General features: G+C 43.5%; 1 protein-coding gene across 6 annotated transcripts in view; it reads right to left on the reverse strand.

Moving 5' to 3' along the window:
• The window catches only part of SCARB1 (scavenger receptor class B member 1), a 101557-nt gene that overhangs the window by 60946 nt on the left and 17212 nt on the right, over window positions 1-23399 (reverse strand). For 4 of the 6 annotated variants that reach the window (XM_061603110.1, XM_061603107.1, XM_061603111.1 and 1 more), the window contains exon 1: window positions 11166-11272. The exons of the other annotated variants lie outside the window; for them this stretch is intronic. In XM_061603110.1, coding sequence (XP_061459094.1) covers window positions 11166-11257 — 92 coding nt within the window. In that variant the 5' untranslated portion in view covers window positions 11258-11272. Of the gene's footprint in view, window positions 1-11165; window positions 11273-23399 lie in introns of those variants that run through there. 6 annotated transcript variants of the gene reach the window in all.

Here is a 23399-nt window from a genome sequence, read left to right on the forward strand (position 1 = left end):
CCCAGGTTGGATAACACAGTGCATTTAGTTTAAACTTAAAAGGACCTTGTGAAGTTAGCACACATGAAGGGAACCATAAGAAAGAAAGCTTGTGAGAAGGAGAGATCTGGAAGAGGGGTGTAGGTAGGTAGGGGGGAGAGAGAGGGGGACAGAGCGAGAACATGCACAAGCAATGAGAAGAATGTTAGCCCCATTGACATATTTCTTTATTGACAAATAAATAGTAATATTTACAAGGACCTCTGTTCCAATTTATCAGAAAATTCCCCACATTTCCCAACCATACTGATGAAGACCAGTGGCGTCACTAGGGTTGGTGTCACCCAGTGCCGGAGGGAGGGCGGGAGGGACGGAGGGGCGTGGTTGCCAGGCGACAAGGAGCGCTCTTTCTCCCTCCCTTCCTGCCCCCCCGCTCTTTTAATCTCTCTCACACAGACCTACCCGGGCGGGCCAGTGCGGGTATCCCTTCATCTTGGCGAAGACGAGGTCTCCGGCCTTGAAGCTGTGTGGCATCTCGGCAGGTGGCAAGTGGCGAGCAGGCCCCAGCCAGGCCTCAGGCTTCACCAGGCAACCAGGAGGGGGCATGGACACCGGCCTCGCAGGGGGAGGGAAGGGAGGCCGAAGGTAAAATGGGAGGGTGCAGCTGATTGGCCCCGCAGACTGCCTCTCCTCTGGGGGCGGGCCCTCACAGCTTATTGGCTGGGGGCAGGGGGTCGCTTATCTCTCTCTCTCTCCCCCTCTCTGGTGTGCCCTTCGTCGTTCCTGCTGCTGCTTCCCTGGGTCCCTGCAACTGCCCTGCTTCCCGGTGCCTAGGGGCGGGGCAGCTCTGGGTGTCACCCCCTTGGATGGTGTCACCCAGTGCAGTCCGCACCCCCCGCATGACGCCACTGATGAAGACATTGATGCATATATTTTATGTGCAACCTAGCCACTCAGTGGAGGCTGGTCCATTAGGGCAAATGGGGCACTACCCCAACAACCTCAGTTTGCCCTCAAACAACCAGCACCTGCCTGTCTTCCTATAACTTGTCCAGTTTGTTAACTTCCTCCTCCAGCTTAGTCTCAGTGTTGCCCCTCTATAACTCAGCAGGGTGGATGTGGACAAAACCAGAATTAGTTGGCTCCACATGTCATTGGCTCTGGCTCCGCCTACTGTTGGGCCTTCCTGTCTTCTGCCCTACCAGTCCCAATAGCACCAGCCACACCTGTAACCAGTATAGTGTTTAACCAAAAAGTAGTAGAGAATTAGGATGATGTCATGCCAGATCAGAAGCAGACTAGGACTAAGGAGGGCAGCTATAAGAGAACTTGTTGTGACCCAGGTTGGGAAGGGAGGCATCGACATGGGGATACCAACTTTGAAGACTGGGGCAACGAATTGAGGGAGGGGTTGAGCAGCAAGAAAAGTTCACCGCATGCCCAGATGCCCGGCCCTGACAATTTAACTCCCCCCGATCTTGATCCCCCTGCTGGAGCACAACCTGAACTGTCAGAGACTGCCCAGTCAGAGACTGCTCCATTAGACATGTCCCCTCGCCCAAGGCCCCACCTTGTCAACCTGCTGTTCCCCAGCCGAGTGCCCCGCAGCTTCCCATGCTCAAGGAGACAGTTTGCCCCCACCAGTTGGAGGGGAAGGCTGAGATCCAGCCCCCAATGCCCTACACTTGGAGGTTTCAGAGGCACAAAGTTCAACAGTTGGAGTTGAGGAGGAGCTGTTGTTTTCACGCGAAAACCAAGCCTACTTCAGTGGACTCAGGGGAGGGGTTCATTGCTGAGTCAATGTCTGAGTGCAGTGAAGATATGCTTAGTCAGTGTTAGCCAGGGCAAAGGTTCCTAGAAAGAGTAGTTAGGTTGATGAGTTGCAAAGCTTCTGATATATCTATTACTTTAATAAAAAGAGAAAAACACACAGAACCAAGTGAGACTGCATTCTTTGGCTTCGGGCAGGACAGAACAAGAAAAAATCCTCAAATGCAAAGATGTATCACTGAAAACTAAAATCAGGATCATTCAGACCACGGTATTCCCAATCTCTATGTACAGATGTGAAAGTTGGCCAGTGAAAAAATTGGCTAAAAGAAGAATCAACTCATTTGAAATGTGTTGGAGGAGAGCTTTGTGCATACCATGGACTGTGAAAAAGACAAAGAATTGGGTGTTAGAACGAATTAAACCAGAACTGTCACTAGAAGCTAAAATGATGAAACTGAGGTTATCATACTTTGTACATATAATGTGAAAACCTGATTCAATAGAAAAGACAATGGAGAAAAAAATGATTTTTATATATTCACACAGATTATTAGAAGGTATATGTTTTAAAATCACATGGAATTAAGCAATAGGCCACAGGCCTATTTGACCACAAAATCCAGTCTCACAGACAGGCAAGTGAAGTTCAGCCTGAACCTCTCCACCCTGGTTCCCTGAAGAATTCAGGGAACCCTAAAAAAATCTTAGCTTGTGAGCAAAGCCTGTTGCTGGCAGGCAACAGTCACAGTGATCTCCTGTGTTCTTGCCAGAATTTTGGCCAGTGCGTAACTGACAGTTATTAACTAGGCAGTGGTGTACTGGAGCCGGCTTGTGCCGGCTCGAGAGTGCCGATTGTTAAGTCTTCAGGAATTTTCCAATCCGGTTGTTGGTGGAAATACACACCATAGTTTGGGACCAGACGTATCTAAGAAACATGTTGCTTACCTGCCCCCCTCTATAAGGTCCCAGGACGGGTTGCCATAATATAATCCTATAACTAAAAATAGTTTATCCAGTTTTTAAATCAAGTAAATCAATTCCAGACAAGTGTTTGTGGACTACAGTCCACTTCCTCTGACACATGTCATCAAATGGGCTGCAGTTTATGAAAGCTTATGCCATGATATATTTGTCCATCTTCAAGGTGCCACAAGGCTCTTTGCTGTTTTTACTTAAGCAGACTAAAATAGATACAAAGGCCACAAGGTCAAATTGCATGTGCATGTACTGAGTTAAAGAGTAGCACTTATGTAATAGAATCTGAAATACAAACGAAAGACATGTGGTGGAACTGAAGTTATGTGTGGTGGTGTATGCCTATGGATATTCTGATACATGTGCTCATGTTCTGTTTGTGGGCTTCCCAGGGCGTCTGGTTGCCCTACTGGACTAGATTGCTGGACTAAATATGCCTGTGGTGACATCCAACAGGGCTTTTTTATGCTCATTTAAAGCAATAGTGGTCTAACATTTCAGTCTGAGGGCAGTGTTCTAGGTTGGCCAGCCTTCTGAGGGCTGCCTGCCTGTGGTGGTCATGGCCAAAGTTTCCACTGAGCATTTGCTCTCATGTGCACACACTGCAATTACGCAGCATATACCACACACACTCTTCATTCATGCAGTCTCTTTCTGGCAGTCAAATATTCATAATCCCTGTCTCACTCAAAGGGGGGGGGGAGGGGATCCCTACAACTATACAAAAAGCTAAAAAGATAGCACTATTGCAATCAGTAGTGCTGAAGCTGAAAGAGGTTTCAGTTTAATGAATATAATTTGTTCGAGGGTGAGAAAGAGTTTAACAGTAGATCATATCTCAGATTTAATGACAATAAATTAATTGGGAAAAGAGTTGGCAGATTGGGATGCAACTCCATTTGTCAAATAATGGTTAATTTGCAACCATAGGTTGGCTACGGATACAAGAGTTCGGCAAAAATAAATGAAAGCATTCTGTGAGAATTAATTGGCCATATGGAATTTACAATAAAGAGTATTTTATATTTTATTATTATTTGTAAATTGTGTGCTACACATCCTTTATATCAGTAAAATTTATAATAAACTTATGTATGTATATATATGCATACATTTTTCCCCGGAGAGCCAGTTGTTAAACATTTACCAGCACACCACTGTAATTAGGGTATTGTTTAAAGCAATGGGCAACTTTGGGCTTAGCACACATTTTTAAAATAACTTGGTGTGTTTTTTAAACTTTTGATAAATAGGATACAGCTTTGCACGTGGGTACTTTTATTCTTGTTAGGCCTCCTCTAATGCAGGCCAGCGTTTTACATATAACCTTCTCTTTCAAGCTATGTAGAAAATATAAGGGATAAGGAACCCTATAGCAGGCTGATAAACCATGATGCTCACAGACACCCTGAGTTAGCCAATCTCAACCTTGCATCATGGTATTACTTAAGGAACATGTTGTAATGTCCTAAGATGTTCCTGGCAAGCTTGGCTGATCAGGAGCCATGACGGAATGGAATGTATGGTACAAACTGGCCTAAAATCATTAGTAATGATTAACCTCTAAATTAGATTACTGTAATGCACTCTACGTGGGGCTGCCCTTGAAAATGGCTCGGAAACTGCAGCTCGTACAAAATGCAGCGGCCAGACTGATAACTGGAACCAGGCGGTCTGAACATATAACACCGATTCTGGCCTGCTTGCACTGGTTGCCCATATGTTTCCGGGCTTGATTCAAGGTGCTGGTTCTAACCTATAAAGCCTTGCACGGCATGGGGCCACAATACTTGACGGAATGCCTCTCCCGATATGAACCTACCCGTCCACTGAGCTCAACATCAAAGGCCCTCCTCCGGGTGCCTACTCAGAGAGAAGCCCGGAAGGTGACAACGAGAAAAAGGGCCTTCTCTGTGGTGGCCCCCGAACTATGGAATACTCTTCCTGATGAGGTACGCCTGGCACCAACATTATTATCCTTTCGGTGCCAGGTCAAAACCTTCCTCTTCTCCCAGGCATTTTAACATTTTAATCATTTAATATTTTAACATTTTAGTATTTACATGCATTTAATATGTGTTTAATTATGTTTTAATCTCTATTAATTTATTTTTAATCCCTGATTTGTGGTTTTAATTGTTGTTTTAATTGTATGTTTGATGTTTATCTGTTGTGAACCGCCCAGAGAGCTTCGGCTATGGGGCGGTATATAAATTTAATTAATAAATAATAAATAAATAAATGTAAGACAGAATAGTGGTAATACCAAGGGGGCCAGTTGACATTAGTCAAAGAAGACAGCAAGATAATGGGATGGGAGGTATCTGCAAAATATAATTATGCATGTACTTAGAATCATAGAATAGTAGAGTTGGAAGAGGCCTATAAGCCCATCAAGTCCAACCCCCAGCGCAACGCAGGAATCCAAATCAAAGCATTCCCAACAGATAGCTGTCCAGCTGCCTCTTGAATGCCTCCAGTGTCTGGGAGCCCACTACCTTTCTACGTAATTGATTCCATTATCGTATGGCTCTAACAGTTAGGAAGTTTTTCCTGATGTCCAGTCAAAATCTGGCTTCCTGCAACTTGAGCCCATTATTCCGTGTCCTGCATTCTGGGACGATCGAGAAGAGATCCCGGCCCTCCTCTATGTGACAACCTTTCATGTACTTGAAGAATGCTATCATATCTCCCCTCAGTCTTCTCTTCTCCAGGCTAAACATGCCCAGTTCTTTCAGTCTCTCCTCATAGGGCTTGGTTTCCAGTCCCCTGATCATCCTCGTTGCCCTCCTCTGAACCTGTTCCAGTTGGTCTGCATCCGTCTTGAAGTGCAGAGACCAGGACTGGATGCAGTATTCAAGATGAGGCCTAACCAGTGCTGAATAGAGGGGAACTAATACTTCACGTGATTTGGAAACTATACTTCTGTTAATGCAGCCTAATATAGCATTTGCCTTTTTTGCAGCCACATCACACCGTTGGCTCATATTCAGCTTGTGATCAATGACAATTCCAAGATCCTTCTCACATGTCTTACTGCTCCCCCATCTTATAACTGTGCATTTGGTTTCTTTTTCCTAAGTGTAGAACTTTGCATTTATCCCTGTTGAATTTCATTCTGTTGTTTTCAGCCCAATGCTTCAGCCTATCAAGGTCCCTTTGAATTTTGTTTCTATCTTTCATGGTATTAGCTATGCCCCCCAATTTTGTATCATCTGCAAATTTGATAAGCATGCTCTGTACCTCCTCATCCAAGTAGATAATAAAGATGTTGATGAGCACTGCGCCCAGGACCAAGCCCTGTGGTTCCCCACTTGTTACTTCTGCCCAGTTTGAGAAGGAACCATTGATAAGCACTCTTGGGAGTACGATTCTGGAGCCAACTGTGGATCCATGTGATAGTTGTTCCATCCAACCCACATTTAGCTAGCTTGCTAATCAGAATATCATGGGGCACTTTGTCAAAAGCTTTGCTGAAGTCGAGGTATATTATCTCCACAGCAATCTCACAGTCTACAAGGGTGGTTAACCAATCAAAAAATGCAATCAGATTAGTTTGGCAGGATTTGTTCTTCATAAATCCATGTTGGCTCCTAGTAATCACTGCATTGTTTTTAAGGTGCTTACAGATTGACTGCTTTATAATCTGCTCCAGAGATTTTCCAGGGGTTGATGTTAGGCTGACTGGTCTGTAGTTCCCCGGTTCCTCCTTTTTCTCTTTTTTGAAGATAGGGACAACATTAGCTCTCCTCCAGTCCTCTGGCACTTCACCAGTCCTCCATGATTTTGCAAAGATAATAGACAGCGGTTCTGAGAGTTCTTCAGCCAGTTCCTTCAATACTCTAGGATGCAGTTTATCGGGCCCTGCCGATTTGAACTCGTTCAAAGTGATTAGTTATTCCTTGACCATTTGTCTATCAATCTCAAACTCCAATCCTGCCGCTTCTACTTCAGGTTTCCTGGGAGGGTCGCAGATCCTTTTTTGGGAGAAGACTGACCCAAAGTAGTCAGGACTTCTGCTTTTTCTTTATCATCTGTTATCATTTTGCCATCCTCATTCAGTAGCTGTGCCACCATTTCTTTTCTGTCTTTTACTATGGACATACCTCAGCTCATTCTCAGCTCTAGCCTTCCTGACACCATCCCTGCAATTCTGTGATACCTGCCTGTACTCTTCCTTTGTGGCCTGGCTTTCTTTCCACTTCCTGTATGTGTCCTTTTTTGTTTTCGGTCCTCTCTAAGCTTTTTGTGAAGCCACATTGGCTTCTTCTGTTGTTTCCCCCCTTTTTCCTTGTTGGAATTGCTTGCCATTGCGCTTTTAGAATTCCGTTTTTTAGAAATTCCCACCCATCTTGGACTCCTTTTCTCATTAGGGTTGCTTGCCATGGAATCGTACTTACAATTGTTGAGTTTATTAAAATCAGCTTTCCTGAAGTCCAGGGTGCACGTATGGCTACTCTCAGCTTTTGCTTGTGTTAAAATCAAGAATTCAAGTATGGTGTGGTCACTTACCCCCAGAGTTCCTGTAACTGCCACTTCATCCACCAAATCATCTCTATTGGTTAGAATCAAGTCCAGGATAGCTGATTCTCTGGTTGCTTCCTCCACTTTCTGTAGGAGAAAGTTATCTCCAACACAAGTCAGAAATTTCTTGGAGGGGCCGTGTGTGGCAGAGTTTGTCTCCCAGCTGATATTGGGATATTGAAATCCCCCATTACTACTACATCATGCCTCCTTGAAACATTGGCAATTTGCTTTTCAAAAGTCACATTCTCGTCTTCTCCTTGAGTGGGTGGTCGGTAATAGACTCCAAGCACCACATTCCTTTTATTACTTGCCCCATTAATTTTAATCCAGATACTCTCGGTGGAACTGCCAAGCTCATCTTCCTGTATTTCTGTGCAGGGATATATATTTTTAACATATAGCGTGACTCCATCTCCTTTTTTATTCCTTCTGTTCTTTTTGAACAAGTTATATCCTTCAATTGCTGTATTCCAGTCATGGGAGTCATCCCACCAAGTTTCAGTTAAACTTATCAAGTCATAATTGCTCTCCTGTATTAAGAGTTCAAGTTCGTCCTGCTTGTTTCCCATGCTCTGCGGATTAGTATACAGACATTGAAGACCAGGTGATTTATGGCTTGGCTTCCTTACTACATTTTTCTGAGGACTGTTACTGGTCCCTATTACAGCCGATCTCTGTTCCCGTTACTGTGCACAAGCCTTCATCAGTCGTTACCACCAAGTTTACGTCTCCCTCCTCCTTAGGATTCAGTTTAATGCCCTCCATGCTGTGGCCAAACACATTCTTCCCAGTCCTTGAGAGATGCAACCCATTACTTGCCAGCAGCCCATCTTCCCGAATCCAAATCTCTCACATTGGCACCACCTTTGTAGCCATTCATTCACATGGAGTATTTTTCTTTCCCTTTCTGCTCCTCTTCTAAGTACTGGAAAAAGGTAAAGGTGTCCCCGCACTTGTAGTGTGAGTCATTTCCAACTCTTAGAGTGACGTCTTGTGACGTTTACTAGGCAGACCGTATATATGGGGTGGGATTGCCAGTTCCTTCCCTGGCCTTTCTTTACCCCCCAGCATATGCCGGGTACTCATTTTACCGACCACAGATGGATGGAAGGCTGAGTGGACCTCAACCCCTTTTACCGGAGATTCGACTTCCTCCTTCTGTTGGAATCAAACTCTGGCCGTGAGCAGAGCTTCAGCTGCATTCCCACCGCTTACCACTCTGCACCATGGAGGATCTTTAAGTACTGGAAGGATGAATGAAAAAACTATCTGGGCCCCAAAGTCCTTGAGTTTCCTTCCCAGAGTTTCAAAGTCTGATGTTTGGCAGTATCATTTGTTCCTACATGGATGAGGAGAAAGGGATACCTGTCGGTGGGCTTGATGAGTGATGGCAACCCTTCCGTCACATCTCTAATCTGTCCTCCTGGTAGACAGCATACCTGGCGAGTCCACGGATCTTCTCTGCATACTTGGGTTTTGATCCTACACAGTAGGGTGTCTCCCAGTATTAGTACTCTTTTCTTTTTGTTGTTGTGGGGTGTTTTAATAAAAATTATCTGATTGCAAGAGGGAAGGACTGTTACATTATGTGGGGAGGAACTTATGGGATTGGTAAATTAATCACATGTGCATTCAGTACTGTATAAAAGATCTGTGCAGACTGTGCCTCAGTGCAGTCTGTCCTGGATGTTTCTGGGAGGCTGACTCTGCATATGCTTGTCAAGAATAAAGGCCTACCTTTTTGCTTCAAGCCTGTGTCTTCCAATATTTTTTTTTTAGGGACCCCCAGTCAAAGATCCCATAGGAGAAAAATTCTCCTTCAAATAATGGTGGGAAAAACAGAAGGGAGTAGAAAAAGAGGAAGGCCAAACAAGAGATGGATTGATTCCATCAAGGAAGCCACAGACCTGAACTTACAAGATCTGAGCAGGTTGATTTACGACAGATGCTATTAGAGGTCGCTGATTCATAGGGTCGCCATAAGTCATAATTGACTTGAAGGTACATAACACACACGCACCAGTTTTTGTAAATGAGATGGGAGAACAGAGTAATAAAGGAAGGGATATTAAAACTAAAAACAAATGGGGTTAAGTGAGAAAAATCCATCACAATTAGCTCCAGTTGATTATTTCTCCTGGCACAACCAGTAAGATCTTTTGCATCACATTTACACACTCTGGCATGCAGGTTAGGAATTATGGGATTAGCCTTCAAGCTGTTGATCTAATCAGAAATAATATATACTGCTCAATATTGTTCCTACCCTGCTTTTGAGATGAGGCAAGCTAAAACCTGAAGTTCGGGGATTTCATGAGCATCTGTCTTTCCCGGAACCCTGAACCGCCAACTTCCCCCAAGAGCTGGTTCTCACGCTCTGTGCTCTAAGCATATTGGCTGCTAGGAACAGAGAGGGGGAAGCCTTCCAGATAATGTTAGATTACAGCTCCCATCAGTGCCAGCCAGCATGACCCATGGTCAGGAATGACAGCCGTTTTCATACACCCCATCCATTCTCTCTCTCTAATGTGGGGTATGTGAAAATGAAGTACTGGGGTGCATGTGGATGAATGGGGTGTGTACATGAGAAAGAAGAAATGAAGTGTGTGCATGAGAAACAATGGATGGGGTGTATGAAAGTCAAGGAATGGTATGGGTTGGGAAAGAATGGATGTGTGTGTGTATGCATAAAGAAATGGGGGTATAGGAGAGTAGGGCCCCCTCTGCAGTATACATTAAAAGCAGTATTATGCCACTTCTTGTGGCTGCCCCCAAAGAATCCTGGGAACTGTAGTTTGTTAAAGGGTGATGAGAATTGCTAGGAGGCTCTCATTCCTTGCACAGAGCTACAATTCCCAGAGTTCCCTGAGAAGAGGGATTAATTATTGAACTCCTCTGGGTAACAGGAGTCTCCTAACACCTCTCAGCACTACAGTTCCCAGGATTCTTTGGAAGAAGTTGTCAGGGATACTGAGGTCCCTCTCAGCCTCACCTCATGTAAACATACGCTTCCTGAATTTTCCACTGTCACCAATTCTCAGAGAATATTTTCCCCACCTGCCTACTAGCATGTATAGAAGGCTTTAGACGTAAGATATAGACTAGAGACAGGAGAAACCAAAAGAAAGATGGACACTATTTACATTATGCAATACTGATACTTACATTGGGATCTTTATGGTGCTTGATAGCTTCTGAAGACTCAAGAGACATCGCTGCTGATACCAGCCTCTAAGTACCTTTTACCTCCAGCCAATCCCCTTAAACTTTCAACTCCAGCCAAATATTCCCATAAACCAGCCCAGCTACTGGGGACAATCTGCCTCTGTATCCTAAAGGGTACAGAAGGGAAGGGCCCTAGCTCAGTGGTGGAGCATCTGCCTTGCATGCAGAAGATCCCATGTCCAATCTCCGACATCTCCTGGTAGGGCTGGGAGGGAACCCGTCTGAAACCCTGAAACGCTGCGCCAGCCAGTGTAGACAATACTGAGCTACATGGACCAATGACCCGACTCAGGAAAAGGCATATTCCCATATTCGTATGTAAAGCTCTTCTGGTTGTTCTCCTGGCTGTTTCAATAGTTTAGTCGACTTTTTAAAACTCCACTTGCATCACCTTCCTCTGGTAAGACACAAGGCTGCTTCTTTGACCAACTCAGTCCCTTATCCTGATCTTCACCAGATAATCATTAACACCACCCTGGGTATTAACATACAGGCCTTGGTTTGCCCTCAGCTATATCCAGGTGTGTAGCAACAGTGAGTGCAAATGACAGCGTTACCCCACAAATGAATTTTTCTTTCAGTCCCCAAATTGCTAGCATTGTTGTTGTTATGTGCCTTCAAGTCGATTTCAACTTATGTCAGCCCTATGAATCGGTGACCTTCAGTAGCATCTGTTGTAAACCAACCTGTTCAGATCTTGTAAGTTCAGGTCTGTGGTTCCTTTAAGGAATCGATCCAGTCTTCCTCTTTTTCTACTCCCTTCTGTTTTTCCCACCATTATTGTCTTTTCTAGTAAATCATGTCTTCTCATTGTGTGTCCAAAGTATGATAACTTACTGCTGGGAGTAAGGGCGGGATATAAATCAAATAATAATAATAATAATAATAATAATAATAATAATAATAGTGTTAATAATAATTATTAAAATTAATAATAGTGATAGTTCTGGTTTAACTTGTTCTAACACCCAATTATTTGTCTTTTTTGAGGTCCATGGTATCCACAAAACTCTCCTCCAACACCACATTTCAAATGGGGGGATGTTTCTCTTATCCGCTATTTTCACTGACCAACTTTCACATCCATACATAGAGATTGGGAATACCATGGTCTGAATGATCCTGACTTTAGTGTTCAGCGATACATCTTTGCATTTGAGGACCTTTTCTAGTTCTCTCACAGCTGCCCTACCCAGTCCTAGCCTTCTTCTGATTTCTTGACTGTTGTCTCCATTTTGGTTAATGACTGTGCCAAGGTATTGATAATCCTTGACAAGTTCAACATTCCTACCCTTGGTTAAAATTTCCCTTTAATTTCTCTAATCTTTTGGAATAAGGCTGTTGTTTCCCCCTTTTGTTGTTCTCTTCTATTTCTGTATAATAACTATTGTAATAGTTCTCTTTGTCCCTACGTTCTAGTCGCTGTAATATTGCATTTAGGGTTCTAAGTGTGTTTCTATCTCCTTTTGCTTTCCTTTTCTCTTTAACCATTTTAAGAGTTTCTTCAGTCATCCATTGAGGTCTTTCTCTCTTTCTGAGGGGTATTGTCTTTTGCATTGTTCCCTAATAATATCTGACTTCGATCCATAGTTCTTCTGGTTCTCTATCAACCAAGTTTAAAGCCTCAAAGCTGTTCCTTATTTGATCTTTATATTCTTCTGGGATGTTATTTAAATTGTATTTTGGCATTATGATTGCTTTGTTGTTCTTCCTTAGCTTTCTTCTCATTTTTGATATTACCAGTTCATGATCTGTACCGCAGTCTGCTCCTGGTCTTGTTTTCACAGAAAATATGGAACTTCTCCATCTTCTGCTACCAATTATATAATGATTCCTATATTGACCATTTGGTGATATCCATATGTACAGTCGTCTTTTTGGTTGCTCAAAAAATGTGTTTGCAAGAAACAAATTATTGGCTTCACAGAAATCAATGTCTTTCTCCTGCGTCATTTCTGTCTCCTAAGCCCCATTTTCCCACACTTTCTAGTTCTTCTTTGTTTTCTACTTTTGCATTCCAGCCCCCCATGATTATCAGCACATCTGGTTTTGATGTGTGATCAATTTCTTCCTGTACTTCTGCAAAAAATCTCTTCAATTCTTCTTCTGTGTTTGCCATTGGAACATAGACTTGGATGATGGTTATATTAATAGGTTTCCTGTTAAATCTCATCAATATCACTCGCTCCGACCTTGTGTTATAGCTCCTAATTGCCTTCTCAGTATTAAAGCAACCCCGTTTCTTCTTAATTTCTCATTTCCTGCATAAAATATTTTGTAGTTGCCTGATTTAAAATGTCCCATTCCCGTCCATTTTAATTCACTCACGCCAAACCTTGCTTTACAATTTCTAACTTTCTCTGGTTCACGCTTCTCACATTCCATGTTCCTATTGTGTATGTCGTACAAATCCGCTCTCCTTTCGCATCTCTGTGCATCAGCCTCTGGGCTTCTTTTCAGCTTTGACCCAGCTGCATCATTAGTCACAGTGCTACTCGTACTTGTCCTTTGTTCTTCCCCAGTAGCTTGGTGAGTGCCTTCTGACCTGGGGGGTCTCATCTTCCAGCACTATCTCATGTTGCATTTTGGATACTCTCTTCATAGGGTTTTCGTGGTAAGAGATATTTAGAGGGAGTTTACCATTGCCTTCCTGAGTCTGGATGCATCTTAGTCTGATGTCTCAGCTTTGACCATTCCGCCTTGGGTGCCCCTGCTAGGAGTCTAGCCTCTTGGTCTAAACTCCTGACAGCATTGCTCTCAGCTACTTCAACACTCTCAAACCCCCTCACCACATGATGTGCATCCTAGTGGAGGATTTCTAGCATTGCAGTAACTTAAAACTACCTGAGCTTTTAGAAATACCGTTTAGGCATCCAAAGAGAGGAGCAGGACAGAGTTACTAAGGGAATGCAAACACAGTGTTCTATTCTGTTAATATTGCATTTAAGAAGTTTGTCTTGAGCAGGGCCCAGGAGCTAAGGGGAGGAGCTGGGAGGAGAGGAAAAAGGGACAGGGGGGATTAGGTCAAGAATGTGACTGGATATGATCAATAAAGTTCTCCTCAAAAATCCACAGTATCTTTGTCTCATAGATAAAAGTGGGTACATTCCAAACACAGCAAATGTAAGAGTTGAAAGTGTGAATTAAGTGAACCCAAATCTTGATGGATGGGGGAGGGAGTTGGCAAATCTAAGGGTTTAAAATTGGAGGATGGCAAGGCGGGAAGGACTATATTGTTATGCACTGCAGAGCGTCTCCCCCATTGTTGCCAATTTAATGATTTTCCCACTAAAATGTAGTGTTTTTAGGTGCATTTCTGGTGGCAAATTTTTCGGTCTAGTGAGAAATCTAGTGGATGTCAAACATTGTATGGTCAGAATCTGGCAGTTTTTACAAATACTTCAATTTCATTCTCCCACCTCCACTATTATCTATTTCATGAAACTGTCTAGCCAAAATCTAGCCTTGTTTTAAAATCTACTTTTGGATATTTTCTTGTATTTTTCATTATTTGCATTTCTGTTCCTATGTAGAGTCTCTAAAGCGCTGCTTGACTATTTTTTTTATTTCTGCTGTGATCCATGGCTAGTTGGCTACCCCTTTGAAAGGATACCAGAGTAATTTACCCAACACAATACAACGAGCCAGTGACAGAAAGAATGATTTTTAAGTCAAGTCTCCAGATCCTGTGGTGTGCTTGTTTTTTAAGAGTATAAAGATAACGAGGTTCTTGCCAGTTGACTGATTGAGAAGAAAAATGTGCAGGCCCTATCAAAGTGGGATGCAACTTAAGCTCCACCAAACAAGACATGATGTTTAGGAACTACAAACCTCAGAAATAAATGGCCTGAGCATGCACAGAGTGCACTTACCTCACCAATGAGAAATGTTTGTATTCAATAAGGTGATTCCACAACGTGTATCCTTTGTATAAACTGTACATCTTATAATCAGAGCCTGCTGGATCAGGCAAAGGCCCATCTAGTTCATCATACTGGTCTCAGAATAGCTAACCAAACACACACACCTGGAATTTTGTAAACCTAAAATAAACAGGAATGTAAAACCACCATACTTCTTTCAGATCTAAAAGACACATGCATATTTATTTCCACAGTTTCAAACTTAAATATAGTACACCAATGGTTGCTAGTACTTTTACATTGTATTACCTACCTTGTTAGAGCCAGTGTGGTGTAGTGGTTAAGGTGCTGGACTAGGGTTCAAATCCCCACATAGCCATGAAGCTTACTGGGTGACTTTGGGCCAGTCACTGCCTCTCAGCCTCATGAAAACCTTATTCATAGGGTCGCCATAAGTAGGAATCAACTTGAAGGCAGTACCTTTACATTTTTACCTACCCTGTTAAGTAATTCCTCATAAAAGTGTTTCACAATAATGCAAAAATGTTATCCAACATAGTGTCTAGTGGTTAAGGTCAGATTTTGGTGGATTTGGGGCATGGGTCTGGTGGGGAATTTTTTTTCTTGTTGGCAACACTGATATCCTTTTCCCCTATACTTCTCAGGGGGTGATGGGTGTTATAAGTGCATGTGGTGGGTGTGCCTAGGCTTTTGGGCCTAGACAGTGCAGCAGCCTAGCCTAGTCCAGGTCAGGACCTGAGAAAAAGCAGAGAGGTGAGTGAGCTGCCTCTCCAAAGCCCAGGAAGCCTAATGAGACCTTACTAACTTGGCACAGGAAATGGGGATCGCTTGTGCATATTGTAATATTTGCAGGAGTTGAAATAAATCACAAATGCTGGTTAGAAGGAACAAACTTTACTTCACAGTGTGTTGCTGCATAACCTAAAACTCTACTTTCGTTTTCCTATATTGGTCCCACCCGCAACTGATTCTCCCATACAATTACTTCTAATTCACTTGAGTTCCTACTCACATTACACATATTGTGTGTGCATGCATGTCTGGGGGTCATTTCTTCCCTCGCTTGTTAAAAAAGTTGAAAAATACATCCTTTCAACCTGGTTCTGTTCCAAAATGGTTTTGAAGAGTATAATGTGGCTAGAGCCTTAGTTGCAACAGTTTTAGACCTCCACCCAACTGTACAAATCATTATAAATAATTCACCTTATTTAATTTTTCTCATGCAAACTTATGTACTACCAAAATAGGGCGTGTGACATTTGCTGGCAGAGCCATCACAAGCCGTGTTAGGTGGCTGGCCCAGGGCCTTTCTGTAGAACAGAGATTGTGAGCTTGTACAGTTGATTCAGTTCAGAAAGACATATAGTTCCTATGTGACATGGTGTCAAGCATTTCCTTATGAAAATTGATGTTTATAGGCATAGTTGGGTTAAGAAAATGAAGGTTGATATAAACATGATATCAGTTTATTTCCCCCTGACCTGACCCCACACTCCAGGTGGCTGCGTAAATAAAAGCCTGAATAAACTGGAGATGACTCTCTTCCTTCCTTATGCATTCAATATCAATACCCTATAGATTGTATCATATTGCTGACCCTGAGCACAAAGAAAGCTAATGTTTCTTTTAACATGTCTATAGATTTCTACACGTATCTGTTTGTAAATGCAGAAATGTAACCTGAATGTATCCCCCACTGAAGGGCCTCTCTTGTTTCAATACTCCCCTTTTCCTATCTGTACTTTGTTCTTTTGGCTTCTAGCGCTTAGTTCAAGGTTGCACAAACTATGCAAGTGAATGTCTGCAAAAGAAGCAAGATGTTCCTAGCTTTGTTACTTTAAGCACCCCTCTTTACATACCTAAAAGTTACTTTGTCTACAGTTATTTTTCTTGTAGTTTATGACGTCTGCTCCCCATTTTTGTAACTACTGGGGAATCTATATAATCTACTGTATTTCAATAAACGGGGTTCCCACTTCTGAAAGGCAACTTGCTGGCAGGTTTTGGGACCCCTTTGCAAAGGTAATTTTGGCAACTTATTTCCTGATCTCTGGCAGTGGGTTATTGCTCTCAACTCCACACCTTCCCGGGTGGATGTGAGCTGAGTAGACAGTGACGGCTTGCGTGTTGGGTTTGGACCTAACAATTGGGGTCTCGTCCGGGATCTCCTGTGCGAACCTTGTGCTGCCGGAGGTACCCCTCTTCCTCGGGCAACAGGCGCCATGAGAGTTATTCTCTCAGTTGCTAGAGATGAGGATCTAGTCGACAGCACGTGGGTAAAGTAGCAGTTGAGAAATCTCTGCCAGATATCATGGGACAGAGGGGGAGTATTCCGGTGGAGGAAGGCCCTCTCAGGGTGATGTGTAAGTTGTGGGAGGAGAAAAAGTTGCCGGTGTTAAAAGGCATTAAAAAAAAAAGATAATTGAGGTCTATGTGATGTTCCTGTATTAATGTATATATGGTAAGTGCTGTTTGTATAGAAGATACATGGTAAGTGGAATGAAAGAGGAGGGGGGAGTAAATGAGCAGTAGAATGCTGGATGATTGGCTGAGTGTTTGGATGGCTGAGAGTATAAATAGAAGGATGACAGTTGAATCTGGGTGGACGTTAGTGGGTTGTTTGAGAGGTGTTTGGTGGACGTGAGTGGGTTGTTTTGGTGGAGTTGGGAGGTGGGTGTGAGTTGGTGTATGTCAGGAGAGTGTGGAGAAGGAGGGAGGTGGAGTTCGGATTAGTAATAAGTCAAATATCACAGTAATAGATGAAACCATAACCTTGTAGATCATTATCAAAGTTATCTTGTTATTAATGTTATTTAATAAAAACTATATTTGGTTTACCGAAGGCCTGATCCTTGGCTGGGGTTTCACAGACCAGAAGGGAGGGTAAGGTAATAACCAAGGCTGAAGGGAAACAGTAAGAAATGGTGGCAGCGGTGAAGAGGAGAAGATAACATTATAAGTAGCCAGAGCAACCCCGAGTTATGAGTTATCTGCATTGATACAAGGGGGTTGGGAACAGCATAGGCACGCAGTCACGAATGTAACCGGATAGAGAGACTCAGGCAAGGTCTCTGGGAACATTGGTTGTAGAACGTGACTGGTGGTGCTGCCTAGCAGGGGGATCTATTGAGATCTGTGCTAGAGCGGAGAGAGAAACCATAAAAAAGGACAGTCCGGACTGGTGGAGTCCCTGGTGGTGCCTAGTGAAAGGCAGTAGCCACGAGCAGGTAGGAACCTGACAGGGAGAGCCAGGGAAGGGCGTCACAGGTGTTGGCTGTAGCGGTGGGATACGAACAAAAGAGAGTCCAGATACGAATACTAGCGAATCCCTAACAGTGGTGTGGCAAACAGAAATAACAAATAAAGATTACTTGTGAGAGTGACTGGCAAAGAGTGTGTGGCAAAGAGTGAGTGAACTCCAACACCATGGCTGAATACATAAAGATGAAAAGAGAGGAGCTGGTGGAGAAGTGCATAACATTCAATTTACCTCACGAGGGTAAAGGGGTAGATGAATTGAGGGTAGCACTAATAGGATTTACAACTGTCCAGCAAAAACAACCTGTCAGGGAAGAGACCCCAGAAGGGTACTTAAGCAATCCCGCTTATATAGAGTATTTGAGAGAAAAGTTGAGATGGGAGGCTGAGGAAAAAGATAAACAGCGAGAGTTAGAAACTGAGAGATTGAGGATGGAAGCTGATGGGAAAGATAGACAGCGAGAGTTAGAAACTGAGAAGTTGAGGATGGAAACTGAGAGATTGAGGATGGAAGCTGATGGGAAAGATAAAAAGCGAGAGTTGGAATTTGAGAGAATGAGAGTAGATGCTGAAATACAGGTGGAAAAGTTAAAGTTTGAAAGAGAGAAGTTTCATTCTGATGATACAAGAAAGGACAGAAATGAAACTAAAATAAAGGTTACACCAAAAGACTTTGCAGTGTTTGAGCCTGGACAAGATCCACAGATTTACCTCAGCACTTTTGAAAAGGCAGCTCAATTGTGGGGGCTACCGGAGGATAAATATATGCAATATTTATCAAACCTGATCAAAGGGGAATTGGCAGAGGTATACCAATATTTCCCCTCAGACAAGTCCGTCACATATGCCGAGTTTAAAGAGGCAGTATACAAAAGATTCAGAGTGGGACCTTACTATTTTAGAAAGTTATTCCGAAACTGTCAGATCCAAGCAGGGAGGTCTTTTGTTGAACTGGGAGCAAAGTTGATGGATATATTTGGAAAGTGGATAAGTAGTGCCAAAGCTCAGTCAGTGGAAGAGGTGAAAAGCCTCATGATACTGGATCAATTATTCCATCAGTTACCACCAGAAATAAGGCTCCTGGTCAAAGACCGTTCCCCTACATCGGTGCAGGAGGCCGCAGAGATGGCGGATCACTTTCCCTCCAATAGAACTGGCTGGGTGGGGAAAACATCAAGAGAGTTTAAACCCAGACCATATAATTGTTGACCATTGAACCGCACTGTCACTGAGTTTGTTTTCCATCAAGTCTGAAAAACTGTAACTAGGGGGAGTTATGTCTTTGCCCAGTCTGGGAACGGACTGCCAAGGCCGTTGCTATGGTAGCCATCGCGATAAACTGGGAAAAGTTCTAGCAGCTATCTGTGTTAAGCTGAGTCTTCTGTGTATTGCCTCTGAACTGAGAGGTTCTCTTCTATGTTTACCTTTGGAGAGAGATGTACCAGAAGGGGGGGTGACTGAAGAAACTCTACATGTATTTACTCTTAAGCCTTTGGCCATAATGTCTTAATAAAGACTCTTAACATGATCTAATGCTCTGAAGAAGTTTCTTGCTCAACTTAACTCCAACGTAATGTATGCTGTTTCACGCAACAACGCACTCGTCAACAGGGGTTATGGGCCCAGATCCACAGCGCATTACACAGGAGTAAGTTGCTGGTCTGAACGGCAGACAGAGTTCCAGAGGGCAGCTTGGTTGATTGTACCAGACAGAGGTGAGCAACATGGCTGTAAACCTGTCTGGGGGAGGCTTGCCAATGGAAAGATTGACGGAAAAGAATTATGGCAGCTGGAAGCCGAGGATGCAGGCTTTGCTGATAATAGAGGATTTATGGGACATTATAGATGGACCACCCCCGGCGGTATTGACCGCGGCCTGGAAGCGTCGAGACCAGAGGGCGCAGGCGTTTATAATCTTGGCTCTATCGGATTCTCAACTGATGTGTGTGAGAGATGAGCCGTCGGCCAAACAGATGTGGGACGCGTTGCAGGATTTGTCCCAGGAATGGCAGCGGAGGCAGAAGGCGCAGAGAGCCGAGCTGATGGAAGCTGTCAGAAGCAAGGAGGAGAAAAGTGCCGAACCGGAGGAGGCAGCCGAAAGCAAACAGGATTACAAGCAGCAGCTGTTAAAGGCTTGTTATGCCTGTGGGACTCGTGGGCATCTCCGAAAAGACTGTGCAGTCAAGCGTAACTCCAGAGAAGGAGGCTTGAAGCAGGGAAGTGTGAACTTTGTTTGTAAACAGAAGCCACAAACTTTAGCACCTATTAACTGGCTTGTCGACAGCGGGGCAAGCCATATATTAATTAAAGACAGAAGTTTGTTTTATGCTTCAGAAGAAGTGCAGGATTTTGTGCAACTTGCGGATGGATCACAGAAACGGGTGGAAGCCCGAGGACTGGTGAGATTTAATAAACTTGGGATAATGTCAGAATGTTTGTTTGTTCCGGAATTGGCTCATAATATTTTATCAGTTCAAAAACTGGTGACTTCTGGGTATTGTGTAACATTTGATAGAGGAAAATGTTTTATGCAAAGAAGAGACAAAGTTGTCTGTCAGGGTTTTATGACACAAGGGCTGTTTAGAATGTCCATGGGTGTGAAGTGTGCTGATGCCTTGAGTTTAATGGGGCGGAAAGAGAATGACAGTCAGGGCTGTAAACAGACTGCTGTTGTGACACCGTTGGCATTAACCATTCAAATGAAGCACGTGGAATGTGCGGAACCAACCTCATTTAATGAAATTAGGCTGATGCCTGAGGCAGAGAAAAATAAGTGGCAACAGGCCATGCAGGAAGAATTGAAAGCCATGGAACAGAATGGCACGTGGACATTAGTCAAGTTACCTATGGGGAAAAAGGCCATAGGTTGCAGATGGGTGTTTAAGAAGAAGAAAGCAAGTTCCGGGGAAGTACAGAGGTACAGGGCACATTTGGTTGCCAAGGGATTCACCCAGCAGCATGGGACAGATTATGATGCTGTTTTCGCCCCGGTTGTGAAACATGAGTCCATTCATGTGCTGCTGAAGCTGGCAGCGATGCAGAACATGAGTGTAAATCACTAAGATACAGGGACGGCATTCCTGCATGGTGATTTAAGAGAGGAGATATATATGGAACTGCCTCCGGGTTCTGTGTCAAAGGAAGGGTTCGTGTGTAAACTGCATAAATCAATATATGGACTGCGGCAAAGTGCACGCTGCTGGAATGAGAAATTGGACAGAGTGTTGCATGGAATGGGATTCCAAAGATGCAAGGCAGATCCATGTGTGTATATAAAGAGACAGGGGATGAAAACCACGTTCTGTGCAGTTTACGTTGATGACATCATGTATATTTATCATGAGCAGCAAGAGGAACGAGAATTTAATGAGCAACTGGGCAGGCAGGTGGACACAAAGAATTTGGGGCCTGTCACACACTATTTAGGCACGGATATTGTGCGTGCAGAAGACGGAAGCATAACATTGAGTCAGGAAAGTAAAATAAATCAGATCATAGAAGAATGCAACATGACAGAATGTAATGTTGTGAAGACTCCAATGGTTGTGGCTTTCCAACAGAATGTGCAGGAGACGCCTTGTACAGAACCTGAGAAGTACAGGCGCATAATAGGGAAATTGCAATATTTGGTGAAGGTGTCTCGCCCAGACATATGTAATGCAGTCAGCATTTTAAGCCGGAAGGTAGAGCATCCTTCAGAGGCTGACTGGCAAGGGATTAAAAGGATAGTGCGTTATCTGAAAGGCACGAAGACAAAGAGTCTGGTTTTGTCAGGAGCAAAGACAGGAGGTCTTGAATGTTTTGTGGATGCAGATCATGCAGGGGAGCTGAGCAGTCGTAAGTCAACCTCTGGCATAGTTGTGATGTGGCACGGGTCATGCATTGACTGGAGCAGCAAGAAACAAAATGTGGTGGCAACCTCAAGTGCAGAAGCAGAGTATGTGGCTCTATCACAGGCCTGTAATGAGCTACAATGGTTCGCAATGCTCATGCAGGAGATAGGCATTGATATGCAATTTCCAATTACCTGCATCAAGATAGCCACATCAGAAGCTCATACCAAAAGAACAAAACATATTAGTGTCAGATACTTTCACGTAAGGGATTGTGTGCAGCAGGGGTTCGTTAACCTGACATTTTGTGACACTAACAACATGGTGGCTGACATAATGACCAAACCTTTATGTGAGGAGAAATTTGGCAAACTGGTGACAAGGCTTGGAATGAGCCAAAGTTTGATTGAATAAAGTTCTAGCTAAATGTACAGAGATGTTTTGAACTGTACTGAAATGTAAGCTGTATTGCAAGATGTATTGGAGAAATGTATTGTTGTTATTGTTGTAATGAGTTACAGACATGATGGGAAAAAAGGGGGGGATTGTTGACCATTGAACCGCACTGTCACTGAGTTTGTTTTCCATCAAGTCTGAAAAACTGTAACTAGGGGGAGTTATGTCTTTGCCCAGTCTGGGAACGGACTGCCAAGGCCGTTGCTATGGTAGCCATCGCGATAAACTGGGAAAAGTTCTAGCAGCTATCTGTGTTAAGCTGAGTCTTCTGTGTATTGCCTCTGAACTGAGAGGTTCTCTTCTATGTTTACCTTTGGAGAGAGATGTACCAGAAGGGGGGGTGACTGAAGAAACTCTACATGTATTTACTCTTAAGCCTTTGGCCATAATGTCTTAATAAAGTCTCTTAACATGATCTAATGCTCTGAAGAAGTTTCTTGCTCAACTTAACTCCAACGTAATGTATGCTGTTTCACGCAACAACGCACTCGTCAACAATAATGGCGGCAGAAAGGATGTGGTACCACAGCGAGTGAGTCCTCCAGTAAAATCTGAAGGGCACAGGGCACCCCAGAGTGGATCTGTGTACCCTAAAATGGAGGAGAAATTATGCTATAAATGTGGTAGACCGGGGCACCTACGTTTTCAATGTGAGGTTGCCAACCCCATTAGTAATCCTGCTCAGGCAAGGGCAGTAAAAACAGAACCAAAAGATCTAACAACGAAAAAGGTTCAATTCTGCCAGATAAACTGGACAGAAGTAAAAGACTTGGATTCGAGTCTAAGAGAAGAAGTGTGTGTTCAAGGGGCAAATTATTGGGCATTGCTTGATACTGGTGCCGCTCAGACGTTACTGAGGCCAGATTTAATAAAATCTGAGGAAATATTACCTCAGGAAACGGTGACTATCCAAGGAGTGAGGGGTCAACCAGAAAGCTTACCCATGGCCCTAGTGAAAATGCAGTGGAGAGGCCGAGAGGGAAAATATAAAGTAGGTATTAATGCCCAACAACAAGAACCAGTGATACTGGGAATAGATGTAATGGGGGCACAAGGAAAAATATATGTGGTAACCAGACAACAACTTGGCAGAGAAACAGAAGCCATGTTAAAAGGGGCTGAGGGAAACAGGGTGGAACCTGTTTTCGAGCCTACGGTCACCATAGCAACCCCTGGAAGGCCTGCTGAAAGAAACAACTTGTATCAAATGGTCTCTAGTCAAGAAGCAGAGCAGTTCAGAGAAGAACTGAATAGGGATACAAGTTTGAAGCAAATAAAGGAGCAAGTCCTGACACAAAAGATTCCCTTTACTGACAAGCTGAGGAATCAAATTGTGTGTGAGAATGGGATTTTATATAGACTGTGGATGCCCGCTGAGAGAAAGGATGAATGTGAACCAGTGAAGCAATTGATAATACCTAGCAAATACAGAACCAGATTGCTAGAGGTAGCCCACGATGTCCCATGTGCAGGACAACTGGGAATAAAA

The sequence above is a fragment of the Rhineura floridana genome, chromosome 19 (genome assembly GCF_030035675.1).
Source record: "Rhineura floridana isolate rRhiFlo1 chromosome 19, rRhiFlo1.hap2, whole genome shotgun sequence".
Lineage (NCBI taxonomy): Eukaryota > Metazoa > Chordata > Lepidosauria > Squamata > Rhineuridae > Rhineura > Rhineura floridana.